The sequence below is a fragment of the Protopterus annectens genome, chromosome 2.part0 (genome assembly GCF_019279795.1).
Source record: "Protopterus annectens isolate FY-2018-M chromosome 2.part0, PAN1.0, whole genome shotgun sequence".
Taxonomy (NCBI): Eukaryota; Metazoa; Chordata; order Ceratodontiformes; family Protopteridae; genus Protopterus; species Protopterus annectens.
In genome coordinates this window covers 749,784,340-749,797,253 of record NC_056728.1, presented here as the reverse complement: position 1 = coordinate 749,797,253, position 12,914 = coordinate 749,784,340, and the positions used below count along the sequence as shown (strand labels likewise).

General features: G+C 43.2%; 1 protein-coding gene across 2 annotated transcripts in view; it reads right to left on the bottom strand.

Moving 5' to 3' along the window:
• UGCG (UDP-glucose ceramide glucosyltransferase) overlaps positions 1 to 12,914 on the bottom strand; it is a 396,521-nt gene that overhangs the window by 227,033 nt on the left and 156,574 nt on the right. For both annotated transcript variants that reach the window (XM_044061068.1, XM_044061069.1), the window contains exon 3: positions 1,496 to 1,598. In XM_044061068.1, coding sequence (XP_043917003.1) covers positions 1,496 to 1,598 — 103 coding nt within the window. The remainder of the gene's footprint in view (positions 1 to 1,495; positions 1,599 to 12,914) is intronic.

Genomic DNA, 12,914 nt, shown 5'->3' with positions numbered 1-12,914 from the left:
CTGCAACAGTGAAACACGAAGAACATCCAAGGTACTGAACAAAGGTATTGGTAACAAGTAACAAAAGAAGGAAACTTAAGAGTGTGGGATGAGCCAAAGCAGAAGTCTGGACTGCAGGTTACAAATTGCCTTGTCCATCAGGGATTGATAACAGAATATACTCACAGAGAAGGAGAAATGGATAGGTGAATGCAAAATGAATGACCAGCTCTGGTAGAATTTTTAGTCTCATCTAGAGGAGAAACTGCTATTGAAAATGGGGATAATTAGTAGAAAATTAGTAATTCATAAAAAAAAACATTGCAAGATAAAAGACTGAGGAGAGAGACTGGAAATGCAATTTACAAAGGAACAATGGAAGGACATATGAACGGTTCCCAAGTATGCCACAGAGAAGGTTTAGGATTTTTTGTTTAAAGTGTTTGCATAGGTATTTTCAAATTCCAAGCAGACTTTAGAGATTGTGTCTCAGGTAGTCAGCAAACGCTGGTGGAGTACTGGAAACGAGAGAAGTAACTTGTTTTTTCTGCAAGTGTAACAAGCTGACAGATTTTAAAATTCTCTACAGAGTATTCTGTCAGAAAAGTCTGGAGAGTAAATGGATGTAACTAAGGCAATAAATCTTTTGAGATGGGACTCAGAAACTGAAGTATCTATACATAGTAATGCCTTACTAAGTTCCATGCTAATGCCTGCCCACTGCTGAAAAAGAATTACAAGAAAAAGGAAATCAAAATCTAAATCTACTAGAAATGAAGTACTGAAAACTGTAAAGGAGATAAAAGGACTATAAGTGGGATCTACAGAACATGGAAGAAGCAAGTGACAGAAATAAATGGAATTTGTGCGAATACATGCAGAACAATGTTTAACAGGAGGAGGAAGAGGAGTTCGGGTTAAGAGAAGGCAGGAAGTGAGCAATTTATATAATGTTGGAGTGAATAATTGTAAGAAAGAAAACATATGCAATGTATAATGCATGCATGACGCATTGTAATGCTTCTTTTTTATTAACAGTATGCATGATAGAAAAATATATACACCCACATCATTAAAGCAAGAAGCATAGGTACCCCCACCACTACTAATTAAATTAGTGGCTGAATTAACAGATATATACCAGAAGACACCAGAAATTCTGCACTCTTCCAGTTATAAACATTCTGCCAATTTCTGCCTTTTTTTATTGCTGTAAAGAACCTCCTACCCAAAGCATCACATTGACTTGTTTATCTGAGATAAAAGGTCATTAGCTTCATTTTGATGTCTATTTGTTTTTAATTCAAATCAAAATATTGGAGCAGAACTGCTGACAAAAAAATGTTATGGCTCACTTTAAATGCCTACACTGTAAATTTCTAAACAATAAAAAAAGGCAGCAATGAAAACGGTGTCCAGTAATCAATACCAAGAAGAAAAAGATTTACAATAGATGGCAATGCCTCCTTAAATAACCTGGCAAAGTCAAACACAAGTAAATACCAAGATGTCTTACCAATAAATAATCTGGCATCCACATTTGGGTATTTGCCCAACAACTTCTTACACACGTCAATAGCTGGATCATCATGGTCTTGTACGCAAAGGAGTACTTCATACTAGAATGACAAATAAAAATGTAAATGTGAAAGAAACAGCCATATGACTGTGACTGGTGGAAAACTAACATACACTGTTAACTATAAGACAGCTATGCATTAATATGTTAAGAAAAGGCAAAATTCAAATGATATACGACTTAAATAGAGAAAAGTAAAAAAAACTGCAAATGAGACAATGTGACTTACATATTTACACATCCATCAATCTGCTGCATCCAATCTCTTGTTAGCTCTTAAAATGACAAACGTGCTAAGATATGGCATGTGTTGCACGGATATCACATTCAAAACCAATTTTTCTATCCCTGATGTCACAGTTAACCACAAGTGTTGAAGTATTCACAACAGCTTTGCCTTTCTAAGACTATGCACCTGCATTAGGCTCCTTATATGTTCATAGGTAGGTACTAGGCTATCTGCCCGAAGGCATTTATAAGCCTAGCCAGAATGTGTTGGCTTTCGCCACCCCCTTAGATTAGTTCCCTGTGCCTCTGTCCAGCTGACTCCAGCAGAGACGCTGAAGTGATCCCTGGGGTAAACTTTTTGTTTCCCATCCACTCGTCAAGGTTTCTTTTGAAGAGTGTTAGCGAGGAGCTCTGCCTAATGTAGATTGGAATCTTGTTCAAAAGCATGGGAAGTCTCTGGGACAGGAATCTATCCCTCCAGCACGTCCTAGTTATTGTTGTGGTGAGGTTTAAATCCCTAGAGCCAGTGGCTCGAGAGGATAAGGCTTTCTTTAGGTGGAGCATGTCCATCAATTCTGGGTTGGACATGGCCTTGTACGTCAGGCAGAGATCACCTCTGAGTAGGCGGTATGCAACCGAGTAAAGCTATAGTTTCTTCATTCGAGCTGCATAGGGCATCTGTTTGAGGCCAGTGATCCTCTTGGTGAGGTACTTCTGTGGTCTTTCCAGCTGTTGCATGTGTCTTGTAAGGTACATCCCAAATGGGGCGCTGTACTCTATGATGGGTCTGATGAATGATGAGTAGAGGGGCACAATGACCTCTTTTGATCTGGATGCGAACCTTTTTCTGATTAGGTGGGCCATGTAGAAGGATTTTCTAACCACTATGGCAATGTGATTATCAAAGGTGAGATTACTATCTACTTGGGTCCCCAGATCCCTTATTACGTCTTCTGTATTTAGGGGACTACCACCTATGTGGCAGTTTGTGGGTACTTTGTTTTTTTCCAAAGGGGATGACTATGCACTTTTTGGCATTTAGCTTGAGGCCATGATTTTTACACCAGGTATCTGTCTCAGTGAGACCCTTTTGGAGGATGTGTACGTCAGCCAGTGTCTCAATTATAGCCCCTAGTTTGCAGTCGTCTGCGAACTTGGTCAGCCATAGTTCTCCTGTGCTTGCCTGTACCTCTGAGAAGTATATGCCGAACAGAAGGGGTCCTAGGACTGAGCCCCGGGGAACGCCTCTTATAACTGGTTTAGAGTTGGACCTAGCTCCCGCAACTCTCACATGTGGGTTCGGTCTGTAAGCCAGTTGGCAGCCCATCGTGACGTAGGGGTTTATGTTCAGGCTGGTGAGCTTGTCTACAACACCAGAATGGGGAATGGTGTCGAAGGCCTTGGCGAGGTCCAGGTAGGCTGTGTGTACCACCTTTCCCTCGTCTATAGCCTTGGTAACTGTCTCAAAGAAGTCCACCAGGTTTAGGAGGCATGATCTGCCCTTAAAGCCAAACTGAGTAGGGTCCAGTGTTTGGAGGTTCCCAGGGTCTCTGTTAATGAGTTCCATGATTATGCACTCCATAGCCTTGCAGACCAAGCTAGTCAGGCTTACAGGGTGGTAGTTCCCGGGGTATGGTGTGGCTCCACCTTTGTGGAGCGGAATAACCATTGCTGTGCACCACTCTATGGGTACATAGCCTGTGGAGAGGCTGAGTTTGAACATTGTGTTTAGGTGAGGGGGTTAGTTCGCCTTTGAGCTCATGTAGGATGCAGCCTGGGACACCATCCAGTCCTACTGATGCTGTGTTTTTGGCTTTGGAGAGGGCTATTTTAACCTGAGTGTATGTGATTTCAGGGACTCTACATTCTTCTGGTATGGTTATGGGCCCTTTTGGGGGTGAAGTTTGCGCTAAACCTGTCTGCCAGGATGTTGGCGATATCGGTCAGTTCAGTGTATTTTGTGCCATTCTGCATAACCTCTGAGCAGATCTGAGCATTGCCACTTAGATTCTTGACATAGCTAAGAATGCCTTGTATTTATCTTTGGAGTCCTTGGCAATTTTTCTTTCAAAGCTCGCCTTGGATGATTTTATGAGGGATCGTAGTTTCTTGCTGATACTGATCAGGGATGTCTTCCTTTCTTGGGATTTTACACTTTTCTGCACTAGTTTCCTCCTTCTATTGTATAGCTTGTTTATGGCAGGAGTCCACCAGACTGGTTTCCTTTTCTTGGAGGAGTGAGTCTTGGTTTTGCTTGGGATGGCACGATCCATGCATTCTTGTATGTGCCTGCAGAATGCATTAGTAAAGGATTTTGCAGCTTGGACAACGTTATTCTTCAGCATGGGGGCTTTGAAACTTTCCACCTCAGTCTTAAGTAACGTGAAGTTTGCTTTTGAAAAGTTTTTCATGGTGGTTTCTTTGCCCGGGGGTGGGGGTGGAATGTGGATATCCAAAGTGATTTGTTTATGGTCAGATCTAACCAGCGAGGGGTTGACCTCTGGTGGGGAACACCATTCGACCATGTTGGTGATGACCAGGTCCAATATGTTGTCACCTCTGGTGGGAGTGTTGACCAGTTGCACCAGGGCGCTTGAGTTTATAAATTCTAGGAAATGTTGGGCAAGGGAGTTAGTACTTGAGTAGTTTTCCCAGTTAATGTTTGGGTAATTGAAATCACCCAATATTAGGGTGATTGGTAGGGCCTTTATGTTTCCCAGTGTTTCTAGAAACGCGGAATGGAGGTCCTGGGACATGGTGGGTGATCTGTAGCAAGCTACAACTTGAATTACAGTTCTGCCCATTGTTAGTTGCACGTGGATGATCTCTGAAGCATCGTGCTGTGCCACTAACCTGGAGGTGTGGGTATCATTGATGAATATGGACACGCTCCCACCTTTTGTTTTTCGGTTTGGGTTCTGTGGCCGAAATGTATGGTACGAGTTGTAGCCTGGTAGTGCTGAGGTGCTCTCTGGAGCCTTAAACCAGGTTTCTGTTACTGCACATATATCGATTTTCTCCATACTGAGGAGTGCCTCGAGTGCATGCATTTTGAGGTTTAGACTTATGGCACTGAGTAGCATTACTCTCAGGTTTTTGTTACTTGTGCTATTTACGGTCGTGGGTTTGTCTTTTGAGCCTTGCCTAAAAAAGGCACTATGGGGGTGGCAAGAGCCTTGGCCAGTATTCGAAAGCCTAAGGGTGATAGGTGCCAAGCTGTCTCTAGCGAAGCAGAGTGGCTTGTCGAGCACGTCATCCCAGGCGGACAGACACTAGATCCCCTGTGAATTACACCAGAAACGTATCCAAATGTTGAAATCGAGAATTATTTATTTATTTATACCGTGGTATCATTCTTGGTGAGGGCAGGCTGCTACTCAGGGTCATACCGGCCTGGGCTACGTGATCAGAGAGCTCTTTCATGTCTCTTTTCATGTAGTCCAGGGAGGTACGGCTCAGGTCATTCACACCAACATGGACAATGATATTTGTACTTGTTCTGGAGTGACCTGAGTGCTTGTGTTCTGTGGTGGATCCTGGCACCCAACAGGCAGCTAACAGTAACCTTCTCCTTATTCAGCTTAGTGAGTGGGACGTCAGTGTGCCTGACTATAGAGTCACCTATTACTAGTACATTGGGTATGTTATTTTGATTAAGGACTGTGATTGCATGGCGCACTGGTTTTGTGAAGTATGCGTTTCATGGTTTGTGTTGAGGGGTGGAGGTTGTTTGCTTTGGAGGTCTCTGTTGGTTTGCAGATTTTTATTTAGAGCCTCCGAGTATGTTTTCATGTATTTATGCGTGTTTTTTGCCGATGCTGGTTTAATGAGTCTATGTGAGACTGGTGTATTTCCCTTCTCCTCTTGACTGTCTGATCCAGTCTTGGGTCGAAAGAGCTTAGCCTCCAGTTTGGCTGTATAATTGCATCTCTCGCATGTATTAGTGTTTGGTGGTAGGAGGAGAGAGTTGTCTGTGTACATGAGGCAGTTGTAACATTGCCTCAAAATGCCCAGATTTACCAGTTGGACTGGAGAGTACACCTGAAACTGCCCTTTGGACATGCCTGGATATGAACAGTGAACTGTTTTACTGGATGGCTGGTAAGGTCGAATAGAGAGCCTTGTCCTTCTGTACAATACAGGAGGGTCTAGTGCTATAAGTTTTGAGCAAGTGCTGGGCTGAGAAATGAATGGCTTGAGTGCTTTAAGTTGAAAGTTTGTCTAGTTCCAAGGGAAAAATTGAAGAGGAGACTTTGTGGAGCCGGTAATAGTTTTACCGTAGCTAACCAGCACTGCCCGGCATGCAAAACCGGGCAAATGCAGTATTTATAGCAGGAAGGAATATGTAGAAATATCCGCAGATAGGTGTAATTCATGCATTCAAACATTCACTTGCTTAAACTGTGAAAAGTCCAGCAAAAAGTAACTGAATATAAAAAGAATGCAAATTGCCAATCTTGTCATGTGTGAGACTGAGGTACAATGGGGGATTAGGAAATTGCCCTTTCTCTACTTTAGTGCAATCTTGGAGTTTGTATATTTAAGTAGCAGGGAGATGTGGGGCTTTGCCTCCATGCAAAAAATTATTTTGATCAATTTTTCTTCCCCTCATCACCCCAGCATTGATTTTCTTCTTCTTCTTCTTTCGGCTTTTCCCGGTTAGGGGTCGCCACAGCGGATCACCTGTCCGCTCATGATTGGCAGTGGAGTTTTACAGTGTCGAGTTGCCAGCCTGGCGCCCAACCTTCCACAGAAGGCACACACACACACATGCACTCGCACCTAGGGCCAATTTAGAGTGTCCAATCCACCTACTGCATGTCTTTGGGATGCGGGAGGAAACCGGAGCACCCGGAGGAAACCCACGCGACCACAGGATGGACATGCAGACTCCGCACACAAGGCACCCTAGCTGAGGATCGATCTTTTTAAAATACTTCACACTCAAACATTTGTTTTTGATCATTTGTGTAGACAATATTAGAAGTACCATGGTAAAATTGTGTGTGTAACATGTGTCTGGGTACCACCACAAATGTACATCACACGCAGAGGTCAGTATAAACAATTGGCCCAGTCATTATACTTCCAGAGATTTAATAGAAAACCAGACTAGTAAACAAGCAATCAGGTCAATAAAGAGGTAAATAAACAAACAGGATGTCACATTTCCTAGGCAAGTGGTTTTGTATGCACCCTAGAGAGCAACAGCATTAGGAATGCAGATCCAAAAAAGGCAGACAAAAATGTTTGTATCTAAACAGATTTAAAAAAATTAAGATAGACAATCTCCACTTTGATATTCACATCTCACATACCATAAAACTTGTACACAAAAAACTAGGCTCCCTATGCAGGCATAAGTCCTTTCTCTCACAAAAAGCAAGAGTCACTCTTGCACAAAGCCACCTCTTCTCAAAGCCACCTCCTCTCAACTCTATTATACGCAGCCCCAATCATTACCCAAATCAGACAACGTGACCTAGACAAACTAGAATCATGCTACAATAAAATAGCCAAGTTTGCTACTAACTCAACCTACAGAACCCATCACTACTGCACTAGGAAAGTACAGTTGTGTACACTTACCATAAATGTAGATGTTCGAATGTATTCACTGTTGCAGTCATTACATTTGGGTAATCTGCTGGCAGGTTGCCCTCAGTCGGCCTGAATTCCAAACTCTTGGGTCCTGCGTCGGTTGCTGTCTTCTCTTCCATGACGTCAGGTCGTCAGGGGTATAAAACATGCAGCCGACGCCATTTTTCTTTAGTTTTTCTTGCCCCCGATAGCAAGGAAAGATAAACTTTAGAATGACAGGGGGATGGCGGGAGGGTAACCTGGACTGCAACACTGAATACACTCAAACATCTACATTTATGCTAAGTGTACACAACTGTACTATGTTCTTTGTGTTTCAGTGTTGCAGTCATTACATTTGGGTAGAATCCCAAAGCTATGGCTGGGAGGCTTGTAGCTAAACAGCATTAGGTGCGGCTATAAGGCCCTGCAGCACTGCAGTGGCAAAGCCTGCCCTGGACTTAGAGTAAAGAGGCAAATGGTAATGCTTTGTAAAGGTGTGAACAGAACTCCAAGTAGCAGCCTCTAGAATGTCTTTGGTTGGTACTCCTCTGAGAAAGGCTGCTGAAGTAGCTGCAGCTCTGGTGGAATGAGACCTAATGCCCTTGGGCACAGGTTTACCATGGTGTAAGTAGCAGAAACGGATGCAGTGGCTTATCCACTCTGAAATTGTCTGCTTTGAAATAGCCTTTCCTTCTGATCCTGCAGCATATGACACTAGTAATTGCTCAGTTTTTCTTAGAGCTTTAGTCCTGCTCAAGTAGAAACTTAGCTGTCTGTGTACGTCCAAGGAATGCAGAATTCTCTCCCCTTTGTTCTGCGGATTTGGATAAAAAGTTGGCAGATGAATTGTTTGGTTAAGAGCCACACTGGAAACCACCTTAGATATAAAAGTAGGATTTGTCCTCAGAGACACCCTGTCTGGGTAAAATATGATAAAAGGCTCTACAACCATGAAGGCCTGTAGCTCCGAAACTCTTCTTGCTGAAGTAATTGCTAGTAGCAGAGCTGTCTTCCATGATAAGAACTTTATATCAGGGGTAGCAGCTGGTTCAAATGGAGGCAGGGTGAGCTTTTCCAACAGATAATGGAGGTCCCATGCAGGTAATGGTGATCTTTTAGGAGGCCTTAAATTTATGGCTCCTCTAAGATACTGCTTTATTAATGGATGAGAAAAGATTGGTGGCTCTGTATCGTAATGAGCCGAAATGGCAGAGGCATGGATTTTGATTGATGAGAAAGATAGGCCTTTGTCAAGCATCTCAGTCAAGTATTGCAATATCTGAGGAATATGTGGGTTCTGCTGTATCAGTTCCTTGTGCTCGATTCCAAGCACAGAATCTTTTCCATTTGTCAGCAAAAGATTTTCTAGTACTAGGCCTTCTGGCTTCCAAACTGACATCCATCACAGCTTTACTGAGGTGTCGTTTGTATGATTACATGATTAGCCATGCTGCCTGGTTCAGAGTCTGTAGTTGATTGTGCAGGATCTGACTGTTTTGCTGGGACAGTAGTTGTGGTCTTTGAGGCAAGGTCTAAGCTGGGTATTGAGACAAGCTCCTTAGGACTGGGTACCAGTATTGGCGTGGCCAGTCCGGGGCAATTAATATCTTTGGCTTCTTTTGTCTGACTTTTAGGAGGACCTTGGGTAGAAGAGGCAGAGGAGGAAAGGAGTAAACTGATAGTTTTTTCCAACTGAAGGATAGAGCGCCCACTTTCCATGCTTGTCTGTGATAAGTCCTTGTGCAGAATCTTCAATTGATAATTTTGAGGAGAGGCAAATAGATCTATGTCTGGGCTCCCCCATTTCTCTGTTATCATGCTGAAGACTTGTGGATTTAGTTTCCACTTGTGAGGGTCCATAAGGTTTCTGCTTAAATCGTCTGCCAGAGTGTTTTGTTTTCCTGGCAGGAATTGAGCTTGAAGATGTATTTGGATGGTCAAAGCTGTGTTCCACAGTGCCATGGCTAATTTGCAAAGGGGGTATATGAGTGTGTGCACCCTTGCTTGTTTATATACCACATGACTGTGGTGTTGTCAGTCTTTATCAGTAGCTGCCCTGGATGAAGTAAGTCCTTGAAGGCGGTTAGGGCATTTTGAACAGCTAGCATCTCTTTCTGGTTGATATGTAGATGCATTTGTTTTGGTGCTCATATGCCCTGAATGCATCTTTCTGCCATGTGGGCCCCCCCAGCCATAATCTGATGCGTCTGTTATGGTTTGGCTGGCAAGGGGTAGAGTGAAGGGCCATCCCATGTTTTGGTGACAGGCCTTTGCCCACCATAGAAACTCCTGTTGCAGGCAGGGAATGAGAGGAATCATTGTTTCCAGACTGTGTGAATGTTGACTCCATAAACTTTTTAGGTACCACTGAAGTTTCCTCATATGCAGTCTTGCATATGGAATTAGTAGGATGCAGGATGCCATGTAGCCTAGAGCCTGCAGAATTTGTCTTGCAGAAGACTGGGCTTTTGTTGTCATCAGTTTGAAGTAAGTAGTCAGTTGCCTTTGTTTGTCTGGCGTGAGGTAAGCCATCTGGGCAGTTGTATTCAAGCTTGCACCCAGGAATGTTATCTTTTGAGAGGGTACCAGTTGTGATTTCTTTTCATTTACTGTGTACCCTAGGCATGTTAGAAGCCTTTTCACAAATGCCAGGTGTCGAAGAAGTGTGTCCTTGTTCTCTGCTTGAATGAGACAGTCGTCCAAGTAATGATATATTTGTATACCTCTTTGTCTGCAAAATGCAATTACTGGTGTCACTTTGTAAAGACCCTAGGCACAGTACATAAGCCAGTGCAGAGAATTGGTAATGCATTAAGCCAGCCTTGAATCTGAGGAATCTTCTGCATGACTGTCTTATTGGGACATGCAGGTATGCCTCTTTTAGGTCTAAAGTCACCAGCCAAGCATTCTTGCCCAGTATGGGCAGAAGCTGCTACAAAGTCAGCATTTTGAATTTTGGAATGTCCAGGTATGTGTCCAAAATCGATAAATCCAGTACTGGCCACAAGGCCTTGTCCTTTCTGGGTACCAAGAACAGTCTTGAGTAAAAACCTTGCCCTTCTTCCTGTTCTGGTACTGTCTGAATGGCCCTCATATCCATCAGTGATGTAACCTGTTTCTGTGCCTCTGCCCATTGATTTTTTGGAAGATATGGCCAACCATTTGCCATCGGCAGAGTGTGGAAATGGAATCTGTATCCCTGTAATCTGATGTTTAGTACTCACTTGTCCTGGGTTAACAACTGACAATTTTGAGCAAAAAGTGCAAATTTTCCCCCTATGGGTGCTGCCAAAAGATAAGTGCTTGGTGTAGGCAGAGGGACGTCATTGGGATTGCTTTCTGTAGGTTTGCGCTTTATCTCCTCCAGATTTGGAGGTGGATGCTCCCCATTTCTTTGACCTATACGAGTCTTGCATCTGATATCTGGAACCCTTAGGGCATCTGGATTTGCCCCTTTGAGCTCTGTCTGACACAGGAAAGGACCAATTTTTTGTAGGCCAGTGTCTACTGAATACTGGTGGTTGCACTTGTAAGAAGTCTTTAACAGTTTGCATAGACTTAGCTTTGTCTTCCATTTTCTTTAAAACCTCTTCTGCCTTAATACCAAACAGAGAATCATGCTGTAAAGGTGCATCTAGCAATTTAGCTTTAACATGATCAGGCAGATTTTTTTCCTTTAATCAGGCATGCCTCCTAATCACAGATCCAGTAACTGCGGCCCTGCAGGAGGCCTCTAAAGAATCAAAAAGTACAGTTTTGTACCTACCATAAATGTAGATGTTCGAGGATTCCATTGCTGCAGTCCTTACTATTGGGTATAGTCCGCGTCCAGTCGGCCCGAATACCAGAGTATAAGGCTGACGTCGGTCAGGGCGCATTAGACTGACGTCAGTACGTCAGGGTACTAATGCGCATGACCGACGTCATATCCTCAGTCTTTTCTTGCCCCAGATGTCAGAAGACCCTAAAAGACAAGTCCCAAAAAACCTGCACCAAAAAACATGTACAATATATACAAGAATATATACAAAAATATAAGCATGTAAACTCACCTACACAACCACCCCTAAACACAGAGGGGAAGGAGGGAGGGTAAATTGGACTGCAGCAATGGAATCCTCGAACATCTACATTTATGGTAGGTACAAAACTGTACTATGTTCTTCGCTTTCCATTGCTGCAGTCCTTACTATTGGGTAGAATCCCAAAGCAGAGGTAAGGAGGCTGGCAAATCATAAAGAAGTAGGAGCTGACAACATGCCTTGCAAAACAGCTGTGGCAAAACCAGCCCTAGACTTAGAGTAGATAGGAAGGTGATAATGCTTAGAGAAAGTATGCACTGAACTCCAAGTAGCTGCTTCCAAAATATCCTTAGTTGCCACCCCTTAGAAATGCTGTTGAAGTGGCAGTAGCCCTAGTGGAATGAGGCCTAATCCCAGCTGGAATCTCCTTGCCATGATGGGAATAACAAAATGCAATGCAAAAGCCAATCCACCTAGAAATAGTTTGTTTTGACACAGGCTTGCCCTGTGAACTCAAAGCAAAAGAAACAAACAACTGCTGAGACTGCCTAAAATCCTTAGTCCTGCTTAAATAATAACGCAATTGCCTGTGTACATCTAAAGTGTGCAAAATCTTTTCCCTTTATTTTGAGGGTCTGCATAAAAGTAGGCAAATGAATAGTTTGGTTTAAAGCCACACTAGAAACCACCTTAGGCATAAAGGAAGGATTAGTACGTAATGATACCCTATCCTTATGGAAAATCAAAAGGGCTCTACTGCCATAAGGGCCTGCAACTCAGACACCCTTCTTGCAGAAGTAATAGCCAACAGAAAAGCAGTCTTCCATGACAAGTATTTCAATTCAGCAGTAGCTGCAGGCTCAAAAGGTTGTAGAGTAACTTTTTCCAACACAAAATTGAGATCCCAAGCAGGAGTAGGAGCTCTCGTGGGGTCTTATATTCTTTGCCCCTCTAAGAAACTGCTTGAACAAAGGATGCGAAAACAAAGGTGGGTCACAATCATAGTGAGCTGAAATTGCTGCAGCATGAATCTTAATGGAAGAGAAGGACAAACCTTTGTCCAATAACTCAGTAAGATATTGAAGAGCCACACTCAAATTAGGCTCAGAAATCTCCAAATTCTTTGCTGTACTCCAAAATAAAAATCTCTTCCATTTTTCTGCGTACACTTTCCTTGTACTAGGTCTTCTAGCTTCCATAATCACATTTAAAACTTGTTGAGGAAGTTGAGACCTGCTGTGTTTCAACACAGAATATGCCAGGCTGTTAGATGAAGAGAGTGAAGCTTGACATTGAGCAGATGACCGTCCTTCTGAGATAACAGATGAGGAATCAGAGGTAAAGGCCATGGAGGCTTCTTTACCAGACTCCGTAGTAGTGGGTACCAGTGTTGCCGAGGCCAATCTGGAGCTATCAAAATCATCCTTGGCCTGTCTTGTCTGACCTTTAATAGTACCTTTGGAAGAAGAGGCAGAGGTGGAAAGGCATACACATGAAGGTTTTTCCAACTGAAAGACAGAGCA